General features: G+C 38.7%; 1 protein-coding gene across 1 annotated transcript in view; it reads right to left on the bottom strand.

Annotated features, from left to right (window-relative positions):
- Positions 1 to 281: 281 nt before the first annotated feature.
- LOC110156911 (potassium voltage-gated channel subfamily KQT member 5-like) overlaps positions 282 to 26,438 on the bottom strand; it is a 66,882-nt gene continuing 40,725 nt past the window's right edge. The window contains exons 2-16 of the mRNA XM_055162617.1: positions 18,699 to 18,789; positions 17,881 to 18,007; positions 16,668 to 16,843; positions 16,360 to 16,485; positions 13,603 to 13,713; positions 13,371 to 13,466; positions 10,998 to 11,092; positions 9,920 to 9,946; positions 6,868 to 7,109; positions 6,131 to 6,239; positions 4,402 to 4,533; positions 4,107 to 4,250; positions 3,622 to 3,720; positions 2,807 to 2,933; positions 282 to 2,730 (exon numbers count right to left, since the gene is read on the bottom strand). Coding sequence (XP_055018592.1) covers positions 1,726 to 2,730; positions 2,807 to 2,933; positions 3,622 to 3,720; positions 4,107 to 4,250; positions 4,402 to 4,533; positions 6,131 to 6,239; positions 6,868 to 7,109; positions 9,920 to 9,946; positions 10,998 to 11,092; positions 13,371 to 13,466; positions 13,603 to 13,713; positions 16,360 to 16,485; positions 16,668 to 16,843; positions 17,881 to 18,007; positions 18,699 to 18,789 — 2,707 coding nt within the window. The 3' untranslated portion in view covers positions 282 to 1,725. The remainder of the gene's footprint in view (positions 2,731 to 2,806; positions 2,934 to 3,621; positions 3,721 to 4,106; positions 4,251 to 4,401; positions 4,534 to 6,130; positions 6,240 to 6,867; positions 7,110 to 9,919; positions 9,947 to 10,997; positions 11,093 to 13,370; positions 13,467 to 13,602; positions 13,714 to 16,359; positions 16,486 to 16,667; positions 16,844 to 17,880; positions 18,008 to 18,698; positions 18,790 to 26,438) is intronic.

Genomic DNA, 26,438 nt, shown 5'->3' with positions numbered 1-26,438 from the left:
GGCATTCCTTCTGCACCCTCCATGTTTAAAAGCCACAAAATCCCTCCTAAAACGTACTAGTTTACACTTGTGAGCGCCATAGTCCGTTCAGCCCCGCTCCCGAGAAAGCACAATGTTTACAAACTTTGAAGGGTCTATATTAAAATAACCAAAACAAAAAACAAATGTGTAAATAAACTTTTTACACAAGTTTATTTTATGTTTTGCCCAGGCATCAAAGGTTATATGAAAACACATAAGACATCAGGTTCTGAAGTTGGTCTTTATTAAAGTAGGCCCTTTTAAAATGATTTTTACATTTTTTCATTCCAAACATAACGTGCATTTTTGTATGAATTTCAAATAAACATGTGTATTAAGGCTATTTCTGTAGTCACTGAACAAAGTCTAAGTCCCAAGATGCAAGCATGACACTTGTACCAGCATCAGTAACCTCAGTCCATAGGCCTGGTACCTGAAGCCCTGTAAATAATAATTTAAAAAGTACAATTCAAAATAGACCTGGAGTAGACCAGACAGTGACCCAGACCTAATGTATAGAGTGTTGAGTGGCCTATCTTTCTTTCTCTTCATTTTGGCCTAGACAACTATTTTCACATTTTCAGGATCAACCTTTTTCACAAAGACATAGGGTAGTTTTCATAACTTAAGCCTTTATTGACATCTGTATTTTGCTAAATAGGACTACTAATATTTTAGTTAATTCAAGTAAATTTAAATGCCAGCTATGTTAACAATTAAGACTGCTGTGACAACACAGGACTGGACCATTCTTAACAGAGCTACATATTGAATTGTTGGCAAAAACAAGGCTGATTAAACTGATATGTATTTTTGGTTCACATACAAAATATATTATTGGCCACTTCTGCTCTATTGAGCAATGGTTCTCAACCTTGGGTCACAAAAGATGAAATACTGAAAATGCAATGGTCTAAAAAGGTATGGTCACACCTTCAGATGCAATGGTAAATATTAATTTTTCATTAAATGGTGTACAAATTTAATTTATATAGGTCTAGTAGTCCAAGTCCTGAAAATAAAATCAAACATTCGAGATAAGGCTACTTAAGCATTTATTTTCTGGTAGCCTATTATTGTTTTGGGGGGTTGCAAACATCAATAGATCGTAAATAAAAAGGTTGAGAACCAGCTGGTTTAGATGAGTAGCTGTAACTCTTTAAATTAGATAAATGTTGCACCCAAAACTCTGTAAAAATAAGGGATTGTCAATACAAGGGCTAAGTTAAATAAATAGCTACTTTTAATCAGTAAATTATCTAAGTTGATCATGTACGGTTAAATGTCAATTTTATTTAAATAAATAGCAAAGGCCCATTGTAAGATACGCCTATAGAGCTCTCAGTAAGTCTTTATAGTCTAATGCAATAACTTAAACTGGAATTTTGCTTCTAACCTTCAGGAACCAAGCTGGGCACAGAAAAGTTAAACAGAAATAATATTAAATGTTAAATTTTGTCATGTCCCATGGATAAATGGCCTATTAGATATAATTTATGTTTGGGCAATGTTGAATTCTGCAACAGTTTTCACTCAATATTAATACAGAACAACAGTATTAAAATGAATTGTTTATGAAATAAGTTATGTACAGATATCAAAGCTAAAAGAAAATATAAAACATCAGATGCTGAATGTTACTGTTCATTTCATTTGTTGATGAAGTTTGTTCTGCACCACTGTTTGAAAGTGTCCTGTCAGTGGTTATGCCCTGTCTGTGTGCGTAGACTGACTGAGAAAGTCTGAGGTGTGAGGACCCCCGCCTTCCACACTCTGCTCGGAGCGGCTGGCCTCAGGTCCTGGAGACAGGAAGTTAAAATGTCCTTCATGAGGAGCCAGTTTACATTCACTGATAAACAGGTCTGTGTCGTCCCAGTTGCTCTCTCCAGGGCCCTGTTCACTGCTGCTGCTGCTGCTGTTGTTAAGTCTGGAGGACAGGCCACAGTCTCTCTGCGCCTGGCTCAGGTTGTGCACGGACAAGGACTTCCCCAGACCACTTCTCCAGTCTGATGCTCTCCGGTCTGGGCTAGAGGAGAGTAGTAGTAAGGGGTTGATTTCCAAACTCATATGCCTCCTCCACACACTTTCACCCTTGAACCCAGGCTTATGCCGCAATTCAACCCCTTCTTGGGATACCTCACTATCCTCTTGATCCACATCCAGACTAGATCTAACTATTAAAGAAGGTCCCAGGCGGCCCTCCTCTGTCTCTAAATCATCTGGGACAGAGTCTGAGGGGCATTGCAAGTGGGAGGGGTGGAGCACTGGGGGCAGCTGGAGGGTGAAGGGTCCCGAGGAGGGGGGCAGAGGCGGCAGGTCAGGAAAGTGGGATCTTTTTGAGGAAACATTGGGTGTTAACAGTGTAGGATAGGGGCTCTCAGGGGGCAGGAGTGGAGAAGGAGACAGGGAAGCAGTAGAAGGTGGGTACGACGGAGGGGCAGAGTCTGGTGGGACATCATCATCAGCCGGTGCTAAAATCAGTCTCAGGCCCCTGGGGTTGGATCCATGGGAGCGCCGGCCACCATCACATCCCTCTCTACCACTGCCACCCAGGTCGCGCCCGTGCGGGGAGGAGCGGTAGTCTGAGTTATGGTTCTGGTTGTTGTCCAGTTCAAACAGGGGCAAGGATGAGAGTGCAGAGGGGCCTTTCTGTAAGGCCTGGCGATAAACATCCAACAAAGAATCCAACTTTGACTCGATAGAGCTGACCTGGTAATAAAATAAATAACACATTAGTTTGAACAGATATGATGCAATGCTTTTTTGTAAACATTTTCAGACTGACCTGTCTTTCTACCTTACAGACTCGTCCCAGCATGCTCAAGCCCTCCATTGAGTCTCCATCTTGATGTAGTTTTTCTCTTATTTTTTTGTCTGCAGAAATCTGTCCTTTTCCCAAGATTTGGTCCACCCTAGATACACATATGAACAATCCTTATTCAAGTATTCTCACTGAGCACTTATAAGACATAATAAATGAAATCAAGACTATTTCAAGCCAGGCAGAACATTTACAGAACAATGCAAATATGAATATAAAATCTTGCTAAGCCAAAATCCTTTTACACGACCAGCCAGTCCTACAGTCAGTTCAAAGTTATTCAGTTCAAAGACATTCAATTAAAATCCAGAAGGGTCTGGAGGCGGACCATAGAGCTGCAATTCCAGTCCCACTCATGTTTGTAAAGTTTTGACAAAGTGTGTGGTTCTGACTGGTCAGGTAACTCTTCTGTTGTGTAGGTCTATTTTCCAGCATTTAACCCACTGGATTCTGAATGTTATGGCCCAACATGCAAAGATAAAACACACTGTGTACATTTTTAAAGCCAGTTAGAAGTACTCATTCATACATAAACTCCTCAGGACGAAAAAACATTTTTATGATGACAAAATCTGGTCAAACAACTATCACATTAGTGAAGTACATTATGGCAAGTGTGTAATAAATTTTTATATAAATGTTTACATTCTTCAGTTGACAACTTGTGAAAATTTACTGTTAATTTCATCCCATCATGCTTTTCTGTTCATCACATTTTCATATTATTTTATTACAAACACAAAGCTATTCTTGCTCAAATGTAGTTTAGTTAAAGTAACCCTGAGCGATTTCTCCTGTTGTTGCTGTAATAACTGTGTAGTGCAGGAGCGGTCATGTTCCTGGGACGGCTACTGAGGCTGGGACCAGAGCCTGTCGCACTGGAGACAGGAGAAAGACCACATCAGACACTCAGCTGAAGCTGCAAAAGCACAATACTACAGGAACCAACAACTGACAGACTCACAAATAACTAGAGTTATTCGGAGACAACCTCACACAGTTAGTGAACTGTTATTCAAGTAGACGGCTGAGTACAAAGTATTACTCTTCTAATGTGAATAAATATACCAACAAGAGAAATGTACAAAACTGCAATGCAAACCTTTATAAAATACAATAATAATATTGAAAACACAAATAATTAATTACATCTATACTGTTAGTTTGTGTATACAGTGAGTATACACATATTACTAAAACCCAGATCAAACCAGTATAGATTAGATCTGCGACTCAAATGTGAGCAGGTGAAACTGTTAGTAACAGACATGAGTGACGGGCTACGCCTGACCCTGCTGCTGTGTGCTTCCTCCGGGCCTGGCTGTAATATAAATGTAGAGAGGGAGAGGAGAAGTTTCTGACACGACTGCTGAAGGGTCGCGGAGGAGGACCCACAACAGTGTCTAATCTGAGGAAGAAAGGGCACATGAGAGGCAGGCACAGTGAGGTTATCAAGAGACAGAATGAAAGAATTCTGCATGAAATATTGTGTAGATGCAGGATCAATGCATTACAAAAGAAAACAGTTTGGGCTATTTAAAGTTAGGTTGGTTAGGTACCTTGTCTGAAGGCTCTTGATGCGACAGAGCATATCCAAATGTCCCGCAGAGTACTGCTCTATGACGTCTTTCACATCATATGGGCGCAGTGTTTCTTTAAACTTCTTCTTTGCAACGTGAAACTTCATAATTCTACGTGGAGACAGAGGTGCAGATTAGAACCTTTTCATAATGTGCCATGAACGTACATGTGCAATTCTAACAAGTGTGATTAATGCAAGTGACCACTAGATGGAGGCACATTCCCAACAGACTGGCCTTCGTTGCAGTTGTTGCTTCCCTTTGGACAGTGATTAACATTTTCTCAGATACCGTTATGGTCATATAATGAAACCAAAGCGGTCTTGATCTTAAACAACCAAACATGATTGAAAGCCTGCACCTCTTTGCTATTCAAAATCTCAGATGAGTGAATAATATTGATACATGAAAGGTGAGATGTGCATGTAGTTCTTTTAGACTCCCCACTACATTCACATTGTCCCTAGTTGCCTGATTTTTCTCACTGTCTAAATGGCAACAATAATGACAGATGAGCCAGTGTAATAACAGTTCTGACAGGGGAGGGGGTGCCCTTCTTCAACCTGACACCCTGGGAAAGACACAGTTTGGGATAGCCCAGGAATAGGCCTGCTGGGTGGGCACAAGATTGTCCAATAGAGATTTGTACAGAACTTAAGTTAAAACCTTGCCTGTTTTACAAAATGCTACTAAAATGTAACTAAAAATTTATCCAGATGCCCGATTCTTCCAGTTTTTCATAATAGACAAGTGCCTGTAGTGTGGGGGTGGTGCTCTTAGGATGTATCCAGAGAGAAATATGATTACTTAAGTTTCAGAAATTAAGCCCTTCATAGTGGTAGTAGCACATTTGCACAGCAACCTGACCGAAATTGGGTGATAAAGGTAAATTAGAAAAGAGACAGAGATGGAGAAGGCCTGAGACAATTAACATTTAGTGGTCAAATTGAATTGAATTAGCTGACAGGCAGCCTCACAGGCAGAAGAGAGAATTATACTAGATTACACTTTTTTCTAATGTCCAGTTTAAACAGATATCAGCTATTTCCTGGTGCCTAAACTATGCCATGATAGAAAACTGTCAAGTGACAGAATCTGTTTGCCCCACTTGGAAAACACATCACAAACACAGGGAGCTGGTGCCAGTGTCAAATAGCAAAGGTCTGACCTATGTGAACAAAACACACACATATATATATACTGTGTATACTGTGCTCAGGTCCCCAGGGCCAGGCTCCAGCTGAGCAGATAAACCGTGAAACAGTGAAACAGCTCAAATGGTGAAAAAAATACAGCAATTATTCATCATTCTGGACTGGAGGAAGAAGAAAATGACATGAGAACCATGGACTGACAGCATGTGTCAGTGTATGTCTTATACAGCATTACATGTGTACATCAGAGGGGGTAACAACATGAGGCTGAGGACATATACATTGTATTATGGATGTGGTTTTCTCAAGAGGCTTCATGAGGATACAACTCTATAGCCCACTATTTCTGCTATTATGTTATATACAGTAGCTGGCTGCATGGCTGCTGCTGGAATTACATATTATTATTAATACATATTTGAAAAATTTGTATTTTTCATAAATGTAATATCGAAACAAATCACATACATTTCAATCCACCATAAATATGCTGGTTAGAATGATAGTATAAAATGGTATAAAGTATACTTTTAAGCAGCAGCAGAAGCTCTCACCTGACAGCCCTGATGACAGCCTTGAGAGGAGCAGACAGATCCTCCACTGTAACATCACAATGGCAGCCTCTCTCATCTAAAGAGTCTTCTGTGGTCATCCCAGGGTCCACTGCAAAAACAAACATTTCATCAATAATAAAGTCTGGGCAGAAACGTTAAACCCATAGATAAAATATTGTCAGGACTGCAATTTCTAATAAGGTTTGAAATTCATTCTGGACATCTCAGAGGGGCAAATTTATGCCCAGCTTGGAATAGATTTTTTTTCTAAATTGGAAACCATTTTGCCAGATCATCATGAGGCAAGTGGGAAGATAAATCACAAATAAAAGTAAAATTAAAAGAGCACCATGTAATTTTTCTGGTGGGTGTCACCTGCCTGACATGGCCTGCTTTGTCAGGAATGTTGCAGATTAGGGCATTAAACATATCTATGTTGTATTCTTACTGTGAGCAAGGTTATTTCTCCACAGATTAGACCTGTAATTTGACCTGGTAGCATTGCATGCTCAACTTGTACCCATGAAGACAGGTTAGTTAAATGCCATATTGTGGAACATTCCAGGCAAAAGAAAGAATGGAACAAATACGTTTGAGAAATGAGATGGAATTGTTCTAAGTAGTAAATGTGGTCTTCTTTTGTAAGTTTATTGTAAAACATATACATGAAGATAATGCAACATATCGCTTTTGAGTTCACATTTTTATTTTCAAAGCATTGTAAGTTGTCTGCTCACCATCAGGCACTGGTGTTCGTATTTGGCTCTTGAGTCGCAGTGATGGCCTGAATCGGGTGCGGTCATTGAAGCTCCAGCTCTTTTGAACTTTCGCTGGACTTCCACCCATCAGCTCTGCACCGCCCCCCACATCGTTACCGGGGGAACAGCGCTGGCGCTCATTCATGGATGTCTGCCGGCTTTTCATACTTTGACCACGTGGACTCGCCATTCGCACGCGCTCCTTAAAACTCAACTTCTGACTGTACAAAATAAGAGGTGGTGATGCCAATGACAGTCAGGCAGAGGCAGAGGGGGGTAAAAGTACAAACAGAGGTGGGGTTAAATAAGGATGAAAAAAGGGAGGATGGTAGACATTGAAGATGAAACACACAAGGAGGGAGACAGAGAAAAAAGACAATGTCAAAACTTATTTCCTCTCAGAGAGTGAGAAGAGCAGAGCAGACATAGGGCAGCATTCTGTCTTCCCCTTCAGCCCAAATATCATCCATTCATCTGACATGCTACAAACACCAGAACAGAGCACGTCTGGGACGACATCTCCAAAAACTACTAAATACACTATAGAGTTCTGGACTGTCTCTGTTAATGTAATCAGTAGACTAAGCCTTCAGTGTCCTCTTGTTCACTATCAGAATCATAATGAAAATACATTGGTAGTCACAAATATTTGCGGTTTCATGCATAGCAAACAAGTGTATGATGCATCAAAGTTCATGCTGGCTATTTTATTTCCCTATATGGGCTCACCACACTTGTAATGCTGAAGTCTATATTGTATAAAAACGTGCCTTTGCTTGCCTTTATGTTTTAAAGTTGATTCTCATCTATGCCCAATCTTATGCCTATCTTTGCCCAATTTCTTTCTCCCCATATATTCACACAGTTTTTTTTGGATGAGGAGTTCACAATAAAATAGTTTTGATTTTTTTTTTTTTTTTTCTGAAAAAGCTGGGTTTGATGCGACCCTATGCTTGTTACATGCAGTGGTAGGGGTAAACTAGAAAATTTTACTGAATAATACCAAATGTGTTATACCATTACATTCTGAATGAAAAAATGCATGCATAATACTTTAGGGTTGTTTTGGGCTGTATACAACTCTACTTTTTGAATAGCATTGTACAGGCAGCAGGCAATAGTTGGCCTCAGCATTAAAATCAACTAAAACTACATTGACAATGCCATCCACAGGTTACAGGGCCAAGAGCAGGGGCAGAGGATTCTGGGTAAGTACCTCCTAATTTTCCAAGTATACCTTTTGAAGAGTCGCCTATGACTCCTACCCTTACTAGAGTGGAGAGGAAGAAGGAGTATAGTTAGGAAAAGAGGGAGGAGACATGTTGGATTTCCTTATGACTGGGGAACAAAAATTATATGGAATATTGCCTTTATAATTTATCCAACTTAAAAATATCAATGTAACTTTGTTTGAAGAAGTTTTGGGGTCTGACTGACTACACACTATAGTACACTACAAAGCACTATATACAGCTTTGTTGGCATTTAATTTATTGTTAAAGGTGCACTGTGGAACTTTTCTGGTGGAGGGTAAGTCAAATTATTTTCTTCTATGTTATTGCTTTGACTGAAATGTTTCACAGTATGGATTTAAACTTTTTATCTTCATAGAGACCAAACCAGACCAGGTTACAGGTCAGATCTGTGTGGAGATAAAGTCATACTGTGGAACATTCCAGGCAGAGCAATGACATATCCATAGAAACAAGCTTGTGACAGACACCCATCCAAAAACTTGCATAGTGCACCTTTACATTTTAGATAATCATATTTTACCTTTCTTTATACTCACCACTCTATGACACCTGCCCAGGAGCATACTTAGACTCCTCATTAAAAGCCCATTAACCCTCTCTTGAAGGCGCACTTACGCTCAGTGTGATACACTTCTCTGCGGTGCGCCTAAAGTTTACTACAGCTGGTGTTTACAAGTCTGCTTAAATGAAAACCACTAAAGCATTTACCCCATTACCTACCGCCGCCATGCTGCCTGTAGGAGACTGTAAAGCCGCTAATAACAGAGGACACTTTTTGTTCTGGTCCCGGGGAAAGAAAAGATACCATGAAAAGTGTGCATATAATTACAACAAAGTTAATTGGTTTTGTTGCTGCACTCTTAGAACAAAGGTAATTAAAGCAAGTGTTTTAAATGAGGATTTTGTTGAGGATGTAACAAGCCCTAATTAAATGTTGTTTTGTTTGGGGATGAGTAAAACATTTGTTTGTATGTTTAAGACTATTTTCTTTAATATGCGGCAACATGAAGACCCCAAAAGTTACCATGGTTTTTTGCACAGTAAAAACTATACAAGCATAATTAAAGTCACAAATCCCTCTCTGTCTTCTCAAATCCTCTATCTCCTCTCTCCTCCCCTTTTTCTACTTCGTTCTGTCTCTTCCAGACGTGTGTTTGATGAGTTATATAAATAACATCACAATGGAAAAAGTGCGTCATGGTACAGACATGGTACAGGCTTCTGTCTTTGAAGGAGAGCATACATTTTTACAGACGCAAAAAACTGCAAGTCTTTGCTGTGGTCATATAGCAGTTGAGAGGAAAGTAAAGTGAAAGGGGAAGAGAGAGTGGCAATATTGGGACCATATTTCAGTGAGTTTAAATGATTTATGTTAAGTTTTTCTAAATGATTTATGAACCGTGGTATCTGTCCACTACATTTTCATAAAATAACAACTTTAAAGTGAGATACAAATAGGTTAATAATATTAGAAAATATATTTATATTTTTATAAAATATGAATTATAAATAAGTTACCTAACACTTTAAATTGTACAACAAAAAACTGCTTTTAATAACATTTTTACACAATTTATTAATTTTGCTGTCATTCTCTCATGGCATATATGGTAAATAGACACTGTGGCACTTTGTTTCTATTCAAGACAAATTTAGTATATGTTTAAACCTGTCAAACCACCCACTCTATCTAATGTATACACTTTATATCTATTTCACAGTAACAGCATGTCAAGAATAAGTGTATATGGAGGGACAGGCTGAGTCATACAAACCTGTAGGTTGTTTCTCCCTGTTCTTTCCTGGTTAGTGGGATGAAGAGGAAGGAAACAAAGGAGAGAAATCAGTGTTGCAGCAAAACTAAATAAGCAGTTCACCAATGATTCGACTAATGGATAACGTCAGACCTCATGCCAAAATTATAGTGTGTGTAACCGGAGGGAGCACTGAGAGGCACTGGCTTTCAAATACAAGCAAGCAATGGACATGCACAGTCATCCTTGGAAGCAGCAGCAGAAAACAGACTGGAAAAGCATTGAAAAATCATGTTTTCTGAAAAATGCCATAAAAGGAGTTGGGTTGAATCATAATATAAAAATGCAAAGCTAACTTCAGATGGTAAATTGAAAGAAAAACTGAACAGCGAGTCCAAGTTTTGACTTTCTCTGGGTCAAGCAAGTTGTCTTCTTCTCTAACCTTTGGTAGCCTAACATGTCAAGGGAAACAGACCCTAATTCTTGGATAAACTGACCATGCTCTGTGTCCTCCGTCCTATGTTTCCCAAGTCACTCCCCCTTCAGAGTTCTATCACAACACCATCATGCTAATGAAACTACTGCACATCATGTCAGGTTTGTCAGGTTGCTGGGTACAGCAGTTGTAAATTTATGGAGAATTGTCGTGTGGGAGCATGAATGACGTAGGCTTGTGGGCTGAGCATTGCACAAAATCTTACAGCTAAAAGTAAGGAGTTCAAATAGGACCTGGAAGAAAATGCTATAATACTCAAACATGCATGGATTAAACCTCTCCAAGCATGTTTCTGGTGAGGGAATAATGTTATAACATGTTAGAAAGCTAAAACAAATTGGATTTGCATAATACCCCCTGTTTAACAAGTTTATGCACTTGACAATCCACCATCTGACCAAGAACTAGTCAATTCTATATTGCAAATGTTTAACTTTGATAGCAAAACAAGTTGCACTGCTCACATGCTCAACAAACACTATCTGCAGGAGAAAAACAAAACACAAGCGTTCAACAGAAGAAACCAATGAAGATGAAGAGATGTTCGAGCAGAAGAGTAAGCTGCAGCGGCCATGTTGCTAGAGTCTGTAAGTTGTTACCTACTTGATGGGGCTGCAGGTATGCAATGCCTTCAAATGAGGCTTCCAGGTAGCAATGGAAACCGAGTTCTCATCAGCAGCATAACTACGCCAGACACACTACATGCACAGTCAGAGGGACAAATATCACAATTATTAGGGAAAAGTGCAAAGGACGGCATGTATTCGATTGGGGGAGAGAAGGAGAGTTAGAAGAGAAGGGTTATTGGTTAACAGATGCATGATGGGTAGGGGTTGTCGTGGGTACTGCAGGTGATGCTGGTGGTGGGTGGGGGATACATGCCTGAAGGGAGGGAGGGCGCTTTGGTAGTGATGCCATGTGGCTCTGAGGTAAGGCCGAGCGCCGTCAGTGGAGTACAGACGCCAAGCCGCCTGGGAGACAGAGGAGGTCACAGATGCACGCCACAAACACACATTACACACAGCAAGGATGAGACAAACGGTGAGGAAATGTGAGATGTGGACAACATTAACAGGCAACAAAAAGGAGTTCCCCAGATAATAATAGAAACTAATTATGACAATATTTAGATTTAAAATAGCTGTCCATAGCTCGGCATAGCTTTGGTGAGGCTGATACCACAATAAGGCCTCAACTGTTGTCACATAGAAGTCAAATAAGCACCTGCCATCATTTCTGTTAGAAGTCTTGAGGCTATTAGTTTTTATTCTGCTGTATGGGTGCAATGTCAGTTACCTTCTTGTCTCCATGGAAATGCTTATTGCTTTTTCCTGGAATGTTCCACAGCATGGCCTTATCCATTTTCATAGTGTCAGGTAGTTGATGCTACTAAGCCAAGTTACAGGTCAGATCTGTGCAGAGGCAACCCCCACAGTAAGATGACATGTAATTAAAGTTAAAGCTTTAACATTTTTGAGCAATTAAAATACTTGTAATTGGATAAATGTCATAAAGACAAAGGTAAGGTAAAGTTTAATGGCATACTGTGGAACCATAGACTGTATATATAAATGGACATAGCTAACACGCAAGCCACCACATTCCAAATAGGAAGTTTGCATTCCTGCTCTTCCGGCTCCTTCTGACCCTGGCTCCCATTGACTTACATTGGAATATTGTGGCCCCTCTCTCTGTAACTGCTGCTGTGAGCCTCGTCATTTTGATCAAATGTTCATATTAACCCGCTCTACATGATCCTGGGTTTTTCTCTGCTATCTTGCCCATTAAAAAAATCCTATTCATAATATAGAGCCTGGCTTCAAATTCACCCCATAACTGCTAGCATCGCAAGCTTCATTTGAGCAGAGCCTAATGGTACGGGAGACGTCACACATGCTTAAGCCACTTCTTTATACAGTCTATGTGTGGAACATTCTAGACGAAGCACCAACATCTCCATGGAGGCAAGCAGGCGGTGGATCTTTCACCAACAAAGTTACGTAGTTAAATACAAATAATTTCCCTCGTGGATCATTAAAGTTTGTCTAAGTCTAAGATAGTGTACCTTTAAATGTACTGGGAGTTTTACAGCTGTGAAAAAGTGGGTCAGTTCTTCCTGTGATAAATGCATGCATAAAAACTCATAATTTACTATAACTACACACTGAATAACATATACTTATTGGACATTAAAATGGACCTGTCACTATGGAAATGCGTCATATATCTCAGTATCTGTCAGAGTGTAGTGGAGCCTCTCACAGTTAATCTGAAGCAGTGCTGACAGTCAGTAAGGACCCAAATGTGCATGTGTACGAATGAACCAAGTACACTGTGAATTTTAAATGTTTGTGGTAAAATAATAGCATACATAAATGGTGTCACTACTAACATGCATCACTTCTGTCCACTGTTCAGTAATGGGCAAAAAGCTGTCTTGGCTCTATCACACTGCACTACTCATTAGTGATGGTATGGTTGTGTGTCAAACCTAAACCTAAACCTAAAACGTCAAATCTGTCATATCTACTAACCTTACATCATTAATATTTTATATCTTTTTTTATTATTTATTTCTGAAAAGATATCATTCTGGACTTGTTGCCAGGTAAGATATCAGTATAATAGTGATTTTTTTTTTTCTCTCTTCTGTATTGTTCAGTCATGAGGCACTGTGCAACATTTCTGGTTGAGGGTCCACTATCTACTTGGCGCCTTTAACATTTAACATAAACAATAGCAACATTTTCTTCCTCCGAACTGAACTGCTCTAAAGTCCAAACTGCATGCTTTTACTGACTAAGGACCCAAGATGATAATTTTGTATAAGAAATCTTGATTAAATCTCGATAAAATTTGATTAACTGCCCCACTCTGTATCAGTCAATTACAGTGACTTGCATAAGTTGGGAGAGAGCATAAAAGCATCTTTACTTTTGAGACTTTTGGGTTTAAAGTGTGGACATGTGTGCACACCTGGATCAGACTAGCAGCTGGGTTCCTTCTCTTTTCAAAGTGCTTCTGTCGGTGTTGCTCCTGCACCTTCAGGGCAAAACCTGAGCCAAGGATGCCCTGAGGAGCAAAATACACAAAATCTCACTCAGACACTCACCTCAAAGCCAAAAAAAAGCCCCCAAAAGATGCAACCTCTACCACAACTACAACACTTTTCCCCTAGTGTATCTGAAGTGTGTGTTGTGTGACTTACAGCTGGCAGGGCAAAGAAAGAGATTCCCAACAATGCGAAACCCGCTGATAACAGGCGCCCTGTCCACGTCTGAGGAGTCTTATCGCCATAGCCAATGGTTGTCAAGGTGATCTAAGGGGTCAGAGGTGCACAGTTAGTAAAACATATTTGTTTGTCCTCAAAGAAAAAGAAAAACACAAATATAATAATTGGTACATTGTTACTTGATACTATATGAATGCATTGTAAGCATTTAAGGCAACATTCCTGCAACTTCTATCATTTAAATGTGCTGAGTAAAGTTTCTTGTGGGGGGTCCGGCACCAGCTTGTCTCCATGGAGATGTTGTTTTCCCTTGATTGTTCCATAGTATGGAAATGAAATTGGTAATCACAATGGAGACAGGTTAATGGTTAGATCTACGGAGAAGCAAGCGGCATAAGGTAAGAATTCCTTTAACCGAACAAATGCAAGGGAGATATGTTAATCCTCTATTGTGGAACATTCCAGGTAAACAAATAGCATCTCCATGGAGACTAACAAGTAGAGGATCCTCCACGAGGAAAGTTACACAGTGCACCATTACGCTAAATAAATAAAAACATATTACAAAATTAGCTTCAAAATAATACAAATTTTTCTTCTACACAAAGGTTTTCTACTATTATATTACCTTTGCTATGAAGCACGACTGCTTTTACAGTAACTTTTTTTCTCCTGCATCTAAACTCATTTGCTAAAGGTTACATTCACACAAATCTATTGGAAATGTATTTTGCATCTCAGTACAAGTGTTTGCTTTTGTGAGTGGAAACATGTCATGAACACAGAATGCTTTTGCCACATGTCGAACTGTCTAGTCGCACCTGGCAGCACGAGGAAATTGAATTTATTGAGCGCACTATTTCTTGTTTGTGTTTTGTCTAGTTTCACATTTATTGTGGAGTAATGGCTCCCATGAAGAAACAGAGCAGTGCACTCAGCCAAGTGTGACCATAAAGCCTTTGTGTTAAATGATGAAAAGCAGCAAATGTAGTGCTAATAAAAAGTAAAAGCAGTAACATTTCAGTTTGCAATACAGTGGATCAATCGTAGTAAAACTAGCAGCTGGAGAATTGTAGTACATTACTCAAGTTATAGAAGCACTACTTGTTATAGTAGCAATACACAGTTGTTTCACAGATTGACCTCTGGCTGGAACACTGTTAAATGAGACCAGTCTTGGTAACAAGCATCCTAATAGCCATTAAAGGGGCAATGTGTAACTTTTCTGATGGAGGGTCTGCAGTTGGACTGTCTTCATCGAGATGTTTTATTATTTGCCTGGAATGTTCCACAGTATTAAAGTTAAACATATCTATCTCCATGGAGACAATTAAGTGATACCACTAGGCCGTGTTATGGGTGAGATCTGTGGAGAATGGATCCCGCTAAAGTATTTCAAGGTATTTCTGAGCAATAAAAAAGCTAAACTTGAATAAATGTTTGAATTAGTTTAATGTTATACTGTGAAACATTCTGGGAAAAAGCAATAAAATCTATCTGGAGACAATCAGTTGACAGACCCTCCACCAGAAAAGTTACACACTTCATCTTTATGCTCATTGCAAAAGAGAAATTCAATTTGTCAACTGGACAAAAGTTTATTTTGATAGAATATGTTTCACAGCTCACCCAACCTGCTTCTTCAGTTCTGGTCAGAATGCTGATGGACACTGCAGGGACGAGCTAACTACACTGAAACTACTCGGAAACTAACACACCTCCTTGTTTACAGTTTCTCTTTGTTAGCTAGGTCTATTGAACTGCTCTGATATTAGCATAATTATTCAGGTCCATGATGGAGCTTTCACACCTCTAGACCTGACCTGGATATCCCTATTGTTTTCTTTGTTTTGATTTAGGTCTTAGGATGGAGTTGTAAATGGAAGACAGATGATGTCTAAGGCCTCAATTTCTTTTCAAGGATGGATTGTCTTTCCTAACAAAAATAGCCTCTTTAACTCCCCTCTCAAACCAGTGCTTTTCTCTGTAGTAACGATATGAGACTGGCGACTCCAGACAGAGGTCTTCAGGAAGCCCACACACACTGACCAATACCTACTTTTTGACTCACACCATCCACTCCAAACTTGGAGTTACTCAAAAATTACAAGCATAGAGGGAAAGGAGAATGAAGAACAGCATGTGCAGAAAGCCCTCTCTGTGGATATCCAAAATGGGATTTCAAAAGAACAAAGAGAGCTAAAAAACAGGACAACAGAGAATCAGAACCCATGAGAAAAGGTAACTATTCCTACATGGAGGGTGTTTCTGAAAAACTACAGAGGATTTTCAAACAACATGAAATCCCAATGGATTTCAAACCTACAAACACTTTAAGACACAAACTGGTCCACCCATAGGACAAAAGCACAGAGCTCCATTCAGTGTAGTGAAGACTGCAGTGGGCGCTACATTGGAGAAACAAAACAGCCTCTTCAGAAGAGGATGTACTAACACAGACGAGAGAGCCATAGTGGATCTCAGTCTGCTGTGCATCTCCACCTAAAAGCCACAGGCCACGTATTTGACCAAAATAAACTTTTGTCCATTTAACACATCAAATTTCTCCTTTGCCATGGATTCTACCTTGATGACTGGGGAATTTTACATGTTAAGCTCCTGGTTGATTATTCATATTTTGAATGCGTCATGTAATATTATATAACAATAAGAAAACAGGCTGTATTATGGATTTAAAATCTGTGTGTAGTTCAGTCTATGTGGCTGGCTCACCGTGCCCCACCAGAGCGCATCAGCGTATGTTGCAAACTCTTTGTTGAATTCTTTCTCCACCAAATAGACCAAAAATGAGGAGAAAATCAGCACCAGAAATCCAATGTACCAAGCAGTCACCAACTCCTAAAAACACACACACAATATTTGTCATTAAAGCCATACTGAAGATTTAGTTTAAGTATCATACAAGCAGTGCCTTGCAGGCAAGTTAAGAGGAGTGAAGTTACACAGTAAGGACATGTTTTTTATTCCATTATAGGGCTTTAAATGAGGAGAAAGTGGCTACACATAATCTGAAGTCTTACCTTACTATGTGCATAGACTACAGACCCCAGCAGCTTCCAGGTCCCTCCCCTTCTGTCCATGCGCACCATTCGTAGGATCTGCAGGAATCGGAGGCTCCGCAGCGCTGAGGTGGCAAAGATGTTTCCCTGACTACCGGCTGAAACCACGGCGACTGAAGCGATGAGTACGATGATGTCTATGGACACACAGGAGTTCATTAAAAAGACCTGTGTTGTCCCACTTTATTGAGAAAGAAATAGGGTACGATTGTGCTGGACTAATCTCTGAGCCCATCCATCACTTTTAAAAGAGTTATTGATTCGCTCAGAGCTGCCTGTTGCCTTCTCTATCACAATAAGTCACTGTCAGAAAGACTTAAATTACACTCTTTCCCCACCTGTATCTGGCACAGTACTGTCTTCCCTTTCTCAGGTGAAAAATAGTAATTGACAGACACTACTCCAAACTGACATGCTTTTGTACTCCCTGAGTCTGCTAACAATAATACAAGAGGTCATTGTGGGCTTTAGCATAGCTGTGTTGACATCTGCCTTAAACCAATATTAAAATCATTAAATCAATGATGATTGTGTAAGAGGAAGATGGAGGAGGCAGACAAATGACCAGAGACTTGCAAGAATTACTTAGAATTCTTTTAATACGAGCCACTGTAGTACCTATACCCAATCTTTGAACAAAAATAAAGTAATATTTTATGCTATTTCAGGAGTTGTGTTTTGTTTCATTTACACATGTTTGAGTAATGCCTTATTAGTCTGTCTACATCTCAAAAGTTCAAAATGCTCTGTTCCACTTTGTGTTGTCATGAAGCTGTAGTTTTAAAGTTAACGTCTACCATTTACCTTTTGTTCAGTAGAGATTGGCAGTTCCAGGACTGAAATTACCCCAATGATTTTAGTGAAGGTGTATGAATTTTAAAAACACAGTGATTTATTTATTTACTTAATTCCAACTGATTTATCTATTTTGATTGAGAGTACCATCTGAATAGAATTTATTTATTACAGTGGTAACACATATTAGTACTTATACTTTTACATACACTTTAATTAACTTTAAGAACAAGAATAGTGGTACCATTGCAACCATCAGATGCCCTTCCTTGAAAACTGTTTTTTTTACCTTGGTTTGGAAGCTCTTATATGTTCACTGGTGTATGAATTGCTGTTGCTTGATTGACTTCTTGTTATAGCTGTTAATGGAAAACTGTACCTATGACACAGAAAGGCTTCCGGGCAAAACGCAGTCGTCCCTGCCAGCCTCTGTAGCGGCAGCAGCAGCCAGCGCTCCATATTCTGATGATGTACTCCAGACCAAAGACCACTATCATCACAAACTCCTGCAGTACACAATATAAATTTGTGGTTATGAACTCAATGGTTATCAGTTATTGTGTATTAATAAATGACACAAAACAGCAGGGGTCTCAGTATGTTCAAAGCGGATAGTACAGTTACATTTACTTGTTACATGTTTTCAAGAAATTGCACTTCAGAGCAACTTGTGCAATTGAGCTCCTGTGTGACTGCTCAATTAAAAAATATTACTTTATTGGTATGGCTATGATTTTATTGGCTTTATGACTTTCCAGATGAAGTTAAAGGTAAGATCCATTGTGTAACTTTTCTAGTGGAGGGTTTGTCAAATGCTTTTACCCATGGAGATGTTATTCCTTTGTCTGGAACGTTTCACGGTGTGGTATTAAACCTTTTTATCTTCACGGAGCCCAAACAAGACCAAGTTACAGGTCAGATCTGTGGAGAATCAACCCTAGAATGCCTGATTTTCTAAGGATTTTTGCGGAATAAAACTACCTGTAATTTAATAAATATAAGGTAGAGCTGTTTAATGTCATACTGTGGAACATTACAGGCGGAGCAGTGTACCTTTAAGTAAAAGTGAATGGGAAAGAAGCTGACTTTCCCCGAGGAAAAGATTACCAAAAGTATTGTTACTTTGATCCTGGTCTGGTTTGGGGTCATAATGTCAGACACCTCACACTGGACTGAATACATTTAATGAGAGTGTACCAGAATGAGCAGGCAGTGAGAGGAGAACTCCTGATGAGCAGGGATGGTGGAAAACACAGACAGCACCAGACATCCAAACACGAGGATGAACCTGCACAGAACAAACAAGATTAGTTAGATAAAATTCAACTAAAAACCCACCTTTTCAATCTGGCATTCCCCCATGATTTCCTCTGCCGTTTTTTGCCATTCTTTTGCCATTTGAGAATCCAAAAAAGGACTATGTAAGTCTGACGTATTATTATTATTATTAAGATTAGATAGCAAATAGTTTTAGGTGTGTAAATAAACCTTGTATTATTAATTATATTATATTGTATTATATTATAGTGAGTATGTGACAATATAAACATAAAAACATATTAAGATTCTTCAATACTTGGCCCCAGTCACAAATCAGCCAGAAACACTCACACTGATACAGAAGCAGATACATGAATTCACATTATGCTTAGTTTACGCATCTCTGCAATATTTTGGACCACCTAACAAAATTAGCAGCATTTCTCGTTAATACAAAATAGAAAAGAAAGATTTTAACCTGAGACTTTTCTCATTAAAATGCGAGAAAACAAGATTTAAAAAATAATTTTCAGTTTGAATGTTACTCTGGTCATTTCTGTTGATTTTATGCAACAGTGTGGAGATATAGACATGATCAAATTCAGTTTATAACAATATGAAAATAATACTTTTTTTGAGAAGCCAAATAACTACTAAAGCAATAGTGCAATGACTATGAATGAACTGTACACATATTGTGGTCAGACCAGGTTACTGGCATGAAGTGAAAAACCCAAGGCCATATATGATTGGATTTTTAAAACCGATTAATGCACGGCCTCAGTAAAAGATTTTTTCACTCAAGGTCTTTTTTGTAGCTTGCATCAACAATTTAAGACCCTGAGTTCAGCCTGAGTAGCCTTGAGAAGCTTTAGACATTGAAATAAAAGACTATTACATTGCCTGTAATCATTGAGTACAAGTAAAAAACATGATTACATTTTCACTCATCTGAACAGCAGAGTATAACTTTTTTGATTAAACGGTGCCCTGCTGTGATTTTTCTATATGAGTGTACAATTTGCCATTTGATTGTGATCACGCTCTCTATGGTTGCACAGTTAATATTGGATACAATTTGCATAAAATTCCCTGGAATATAAAATCAGTTTTGTCCGCTTGGCACATGGGCCTATTTGTGAAGAAGATAAAAATTTAGCATGAATGATTAAAAAGACAATCGATCATATGCGATCAATCATATTTTATATTGGATAATGTATTACTGAAATGTGTTGACACCACTTTGGCTGAATGTCTATGACTGCTCCTCACTTCTGACGTCATAGAGTCACACTGGGCAGATTGGTGCTGGAAGAGGAGCAGGTGGAGGAATGAGCCAGGTTTGGTGTGTGTGGCAAAGACAAAGCACCTCTCACTGTGTATAATGAATGACCTATACACTGGGCCAAAATGTATGTCTGGTATTTAAGTGAGAGAGAATCTGTGTTGGTCTGATAGTGTCCATATAAACTCACCCACCCTGCTTTTAAAAGATATCTATACATTGGCCTGTGTATGGACTAGTGCAGTTAGTTCTTATTCTGTGGGAATCACACGCTAGGATTAATACACTTTGTCTTTGTCACCATGGAAACATGTACGTTTAATGCCATTCTATGGAACATTCCTGGCAAAGCAATGACATCTTGGTGGAGATAAGCAGATGGTGGGTCTAGGAGCATATATGATCTGAAGGATCAGGAAGAAAATGAAAATCATAATTTATATTTAGACAACTCAAGCTCTTTGAGACTTCATAAAAAACGATTGTGCAGCATTACAGATATAGTGAAAATATATTGATGGAAGGAAAATTATTCTTTTCACATGAGGAAAGGGTACAGACTGAACAATGCATTTGACTTCTTGATTTCAAAGGAAACAAAATCTCCTCAAAATTCTGCATGTTTTTTCATATTTAGGCAGATTCTGGCATCCCAAAGTGAAACGTGTGTGTTCTCTAAATGCGTTTGACAGATTTGGCACATAAAGGGTCAGACTTTTCCACATAGTGCACCACACAGTGTCATTAACTATTTCCTTTTTGTATCCCATGCCAACTGTGCAGGAACTTTCAATCAGGAGGAGGCTGAGGGGGACGGAAACACAGCGCATAGAAGAGGCAGCCCAATTTGGAAGACTGTCAGCAGAATCATGCCTCACAATGGCCCACTTACAAGAGTTACTACAGCACAGTGCAAACTACTTCATATAAGATCACAAGTGGTGGAAGGAAAATAATATGGCTTCACTGTTAAACGATTTTAGATTTATTCTAAGCAATGGGATAAGAACCACTGGAGGGCACAGATCATCAAGGTAAAGACAGTGTCTCTCTCTATATTAGATCATATCTGTCCTAGAATGTAAAGTATAGTTTCCTATACATACTAACTACTGGCAAGAGTTATTGGCCGTATGTTGCAGTCCAAAGATTTATAGACATTTTCTTGCAAACAATAGTTTTCTGATACTTTAAATATGAATTCAACAAAATAAAAGTGTTTTATTATATTTGTATTTGTCAGATAATGGGTTCTGTGAACAGTAGATTTTTTTCTAGGTAATAGTTATGAATTTCCTAGTGTGACGTCACAATTTCCAACCAGAAAGCAAAATTTAAAACCTAAAAAATGAGCATTTGGAAAACAAATGTGAATGTAACTGCAAAAAACCTAAATATAATGATCTTAACTGTGTTAATGATTACCGGTAGCCATAGGCACTTGAAGTTGACATTTTAGCTACTGGCCCCTACTGGCTAGATTAGAACGTATCACTCGCCTAGGAGTAAAAAGTAAAGTAAAGTAAAAAGATTAAAACATTTTCAATAACATTACAACTATATACTAATACATAGGAGGTCCACGATGTGAGCATTTAGGTTTATGCTATTTTCATTGTCAATCTTCCATGAATTTAAATATACATTTGTACTGTAGTATCTCATAAGTGCCTTAACCAGAGAACAGTCACATCATGAGAAACAAAAGCCAAAGTAAAGTATACACAAGAGAGACACTGTAAGCAACAGGAGAAGGACTGAGGCTCTGCCAACAGTCTATTAGTTGTTAGTTAATCCCTGTGTTTATCCATTTCAGAGCAGTATCTCACCTGATGATGGCAACTATAAAACACATCGTTTTATTTCTAAGCAACTACCTGCACCAAACAGAGCCAGGCCAAGGACACAGGGAGGCCCAGACCACGCTGCTCCACACTTCAGGCTGAAGAAGAAGCAGCTGCACTCAAATGAGATCACTAATATTAACAGCAAACGATTATAGAGCCAGGGTTACATGTGTTCATTGGAACAGTTTTTAGTGTCTTAAATTGGTCAACCTACTGGTACATTTTGAGATTGACAATATATTAGTTTCTTCCCAAACTAAAAATGTGAGAACTCTGAGCTCACTGATCTTGTGTTACAGTAATGCAAATATATAGCATATTTCCAGACCAGGACTCATTACTTTTTCTTTTACTTACTCTTTGTAGATTAAGTGGCAAGTGGCAAGGCATTACCACTGCATTTACACAATACAATGGAACTTCAAAATATTTAACACTTCGGAAAGTTTGTGATTATTTCAAATGTATTTTTCCAGCCACTTAAACCAATTGGAATTTTAAATCAAGGGCAAATGTTGACAGTGGAATCCTATAAGGCTATCAATTTCATCCTTGACCCTTTACTTACCTTTCTTAAACATTCCCATTTGCTATAAGACAATCATTTTAGTACGTATTATGAAATTATGGGAAGTTAGCGACTAATACTGATGCAATAGTCTGTAATTTTATGACATCCTAAAAAGGACAGGAGCAGCAGTCCATAAGCAGCCAATGTGCTCACTGTGTCTCTTCTGCCACTGTCAAGAAGTGTGACAGCTACCGATCCAACTAGCTCAGACTCCCACTCTCCATCACCACTTTTAATTGCGATTTTGGAAACAGCCGCTTTCCTTCATCTGCAGTATACCCTTTGTAACTACAGACAGATAGTAAAATTTGCGAGCGGGGTACAAAGAGAAAGCAGGGAAGAACCGGACCTGGGCCAATTTTCCATGATGCTGAGATGGTGATGGAGACTTGGAAAGCATGAACACAGGAGTGCAGCGGTGTATGTGGGCCTGTTGCTAACTAGACCCAGACTGATATGCTGTAGAGCAAAGCCAACAGCTAACCGGGTTCATAAAAGCAGCATCTTTCAAACTAAATCACTCCGACACGCAAACGTCTGCTCCATCAGATTAGGATCGTCTCATCTGTACAAGCGCTTGGAGACCTCGGTTCACAGAGCTGGACAGCAGATGGAGGTGGAAACTATAGAACGGTTTATGTTACTAAATAATACAGAATTTTGGCAAATACAAAAATCATACATTTATCTTATAGCAATCAGGTTTCAAGGGGTCAAATAAACTTTGTCCCAGTTTCAAACCTGGATTAAATGATGGGGTTGCATGTTGAGTAGGTTTTTAGCCATGAAAAAAGTCAATTTAGTTTTTTTTCTTGCCTGAAGAGCCAGTCCCCCCTAAATTCTGTTTGATGCAGAAGGGTCTTGAACCGGACCATATAGTGCATTAAACAACCGTCCCACCCTTGGATCTGCCAATCACAGCTGCTGATATATAGCACGTGTCTCTCAGATGCAGAAGACGTCTCCTCTTGAAAACTTGTTTTACCTCAGAGACATATGAGAGCTGATTAATCTGCCTGTCAGTCACACCCAGAAATCTGGGAGACAGGATACGGCTCCAGGCCCACTCTGAAGTATTGTAAAACCATGTTTGGTCTTGGCTTGCCAGGGTTTGTGAAAGCTAGGACCTAGCTAATTTACATACCTAAGTCAGCCTTTCACAGTTTGAAAAATGGGTAATGCAGATTTAAGTTCAGATTTGCACATTGTACTCCCATTGTGACATATGAGTAATACCTTGGTAGTGGTTTGCTCTCTCATAACATTTAAATAAAAAGCTTATATGACAATATAATACTGTGTATAATACTGTGATCTATGCAGTGCCATTTCCCCTCATAGCTTAGCCAGCAAAACAGTGGGCTAGATGACAGAAGGCATTGCCCCTCTGCACTGGGGCAAATCCACAGGGTTTAACCAGCCAACAAGATTAATGCCACTTAAGCACGAGCGTCTCACGATTCATTATTCAGATACACAGACAAGAAGGCAAGAGTGAAGAAGGATACTGTAATTAGGTATTCTATTAGTTACATGAACAATTTCCACTTATAATTTAGTCTAGTGTTCTTGTGTGTTTTGGGGTTAAAGTGATCTTTATCTTTTTAAATAGTCTGAGTGTGGCTGTGTGGCTTGGATAAGGATAGGGCATCCAAGAAACTTTAAAGTAATTTTCAGTGTCATCATCTAAAACTAATCTGACAGTGTTAATAAATCACAGACATAATTAAAGCAAGAGGGTCAGAACAGGCATGCCAAGATTATTGGGTTAATTGATTACTATTAGACCAATCAATCAATTCCCAAAAAGTAAACCTTGAAGTGCTTTTTTATCTGTCTGTTTATGGCACAAAACTTTACTTAATCATTCAGCTTGATTCCATGGATCATCTATGATTGGTTATATAGGCCTTCAGTGGAACGGAATTAAGGATTTCACTAGGGATGTAATGATATCCAAACGCTACTGTTTCCTTTTATCTTCACAAATCTTTGGTTCTGTCATAATCCAAAGAATTAAGAGGTTAAAGTGTTTAATAACAGTTCATGCAGTCCGCACTGAAATAGAGCAAAGGATCACTGGGTTCCCTCTGTTGGCGCACCATGACAATGAATTTAAGCAAAAACACTTTTTGATATATTGTCACAGCCCACGACATTATTGTGAGACTTTTGACGATAAGATGTCACAATATTTCTGTGATTGTTACATCTCTAAATTTCACTGTGTTGGTTTTAACTATTGTGAATAATCAAAGTTCTTGCAAAAAAAAGTTAGCAGGAGAAAGTAGGTTACATGAATTGGACCAAAATTAATGATGTGTAATTACTATATAAATGAAGTACACAAGATGCAAAGTTATGATATTATTCTTCAAAGATTTTGTATAAACTATCTGAACATCCAACTTAATAGCTATAGAACATGTGGATTAATTCAATTGTGAAAAACATTTAATAGCCTTTTTAATTGTGTCTGAAAACATGTCAACGAAAAAACACTGTGCATCAAAGAGCTAAAAGGCGTTTGACCACAGCCTGGTTGAACAGTAGTTGAGGGGGTCAGCTGTGTAGCTTCAGCCCTGTGCAGTCAGCTCATTAGGCTAACAGATGGTAGCCTGGTTGTACAGATTCAGAGGACAGGGGCTGACTCAGCACTTCTGTATTATGTGAGGGGATCTACAGTTTTCATAGAGACATGTATAAGTCTGAGTGAGTGGTTAACATGAATATATGCATGTAGTAGCTCAGAGGAGAACACAGCGCAGGCAGATATCAAGTGCGTCACATCGGCCTACACAGCTCCATCTGCTCTTTCACTGCCTTCTGCCCTCATGTCTGGGTTACAAGTTCACTGCACAGGCTTCATCCACAACTCAAATACAGTGTATTTTATATATTTCTGTCTTTTATATATTTTTTGCTCTTTGTTATCATTATATATTGTGATGTGTGAGCTATTGTGTCTAAATAATTTCCCTTGTGGATCAATAAAGTTTGTCTAAGTCTAAGTCTAAGTTTTGTAGTTGTCTAAATTGTAGGGGTATTGCAGTACAGTATTATAAGGCTGTAGTCCTTTAGTTGGTGGATGAGCGTCTTTGAAAAAAATGTGTATTAGTCTAATAAACATTTTACTTACATTAAAGTCATGATTCACAAGTTTAATCTTATATGAGTTCCTTCAGGTAGTACTAGGACAGCTCTTTGTTTGTGGATTTGCCTAATTTAGAGTTAATTTGATCCCATTTTTGTCCTTTTTTGAATAATTGTTTGAGAAAATGACAAACACCTTTAGATCTGGTTTAGTCTTAGATTAGACCCTTTTCAGTCCGAGATCAGACCTGGAATAGTTTGAATATAGACTTGGTTTAGACCTGGTGGTACTTGGGAAGCATAATCTTTTCTTTTGTGGTACTTTGTGTGAAAAGTTTGAGAGCCACTGGAGTAAGTAATAACAGTGTTATTTAATTTTCTGGTAGAAATGAAAAAGTGGGTCTTAGAGAGGAGCTCAGTTAACACATATTTGTAGTACACTGTCTCAAAGTCTTTTTTAAAGATAATAAAAATAGAGAAAGAAATTTTAAGAACACACAGTTAAAATGATATTTAAATATAATAGAATATCAGTGGTATAAAGATATCTTCAGTTGTCTCTTACATAGAGGCAGGAGCGTCAGTGACTCAAAAGGTTTAAGGTGAGCTGATCTCAGGATAAACTGAAGTCTGTAATATTAGGTGATTTCATGATTCTACTAGTGTTGGCCTGATACTAAAATTTTATTAAAAGTGAATTTCGATACTAAGCAACAGACTCGATAGACTTCCAGTATGATAATTTAAAAACTCTTTCTTTAGACAATAAATGTGATTTTCAATATCAAATAATAGTACTTTCTTTTATCTTACTATTTGGCCTTATAACTGTGTAATCCCTCAGTCGTCCAGGAAGGTTCCGTAGTGGTCCATGAGCA

Source organism: Boleophthalmus pectinirostris, unplaced genomic scaffold (assembly GCF_026225935.1).
Source record: "Boleophthalmus pectinirostris isolate CB_2022bp ecotype Guang Dong unplaced genomic scaffold, ASM2622593v1 HiC_scaffold_5, whole genome shotgun sequence".
In the NCBI taxonomy this organism is placed as follows: domain Eukaryota; kingdom Metazoa; phylum Chordata; class Actinopteri; order Gobiiformes; family Gobiidae; genus Boleophthalmus; species Boleophthalmus pectinirostris.
Note: the sequence above shows the minus strand (reverse complement) of the source record. Positions and strands in the feature narration are given on the sequence as shown.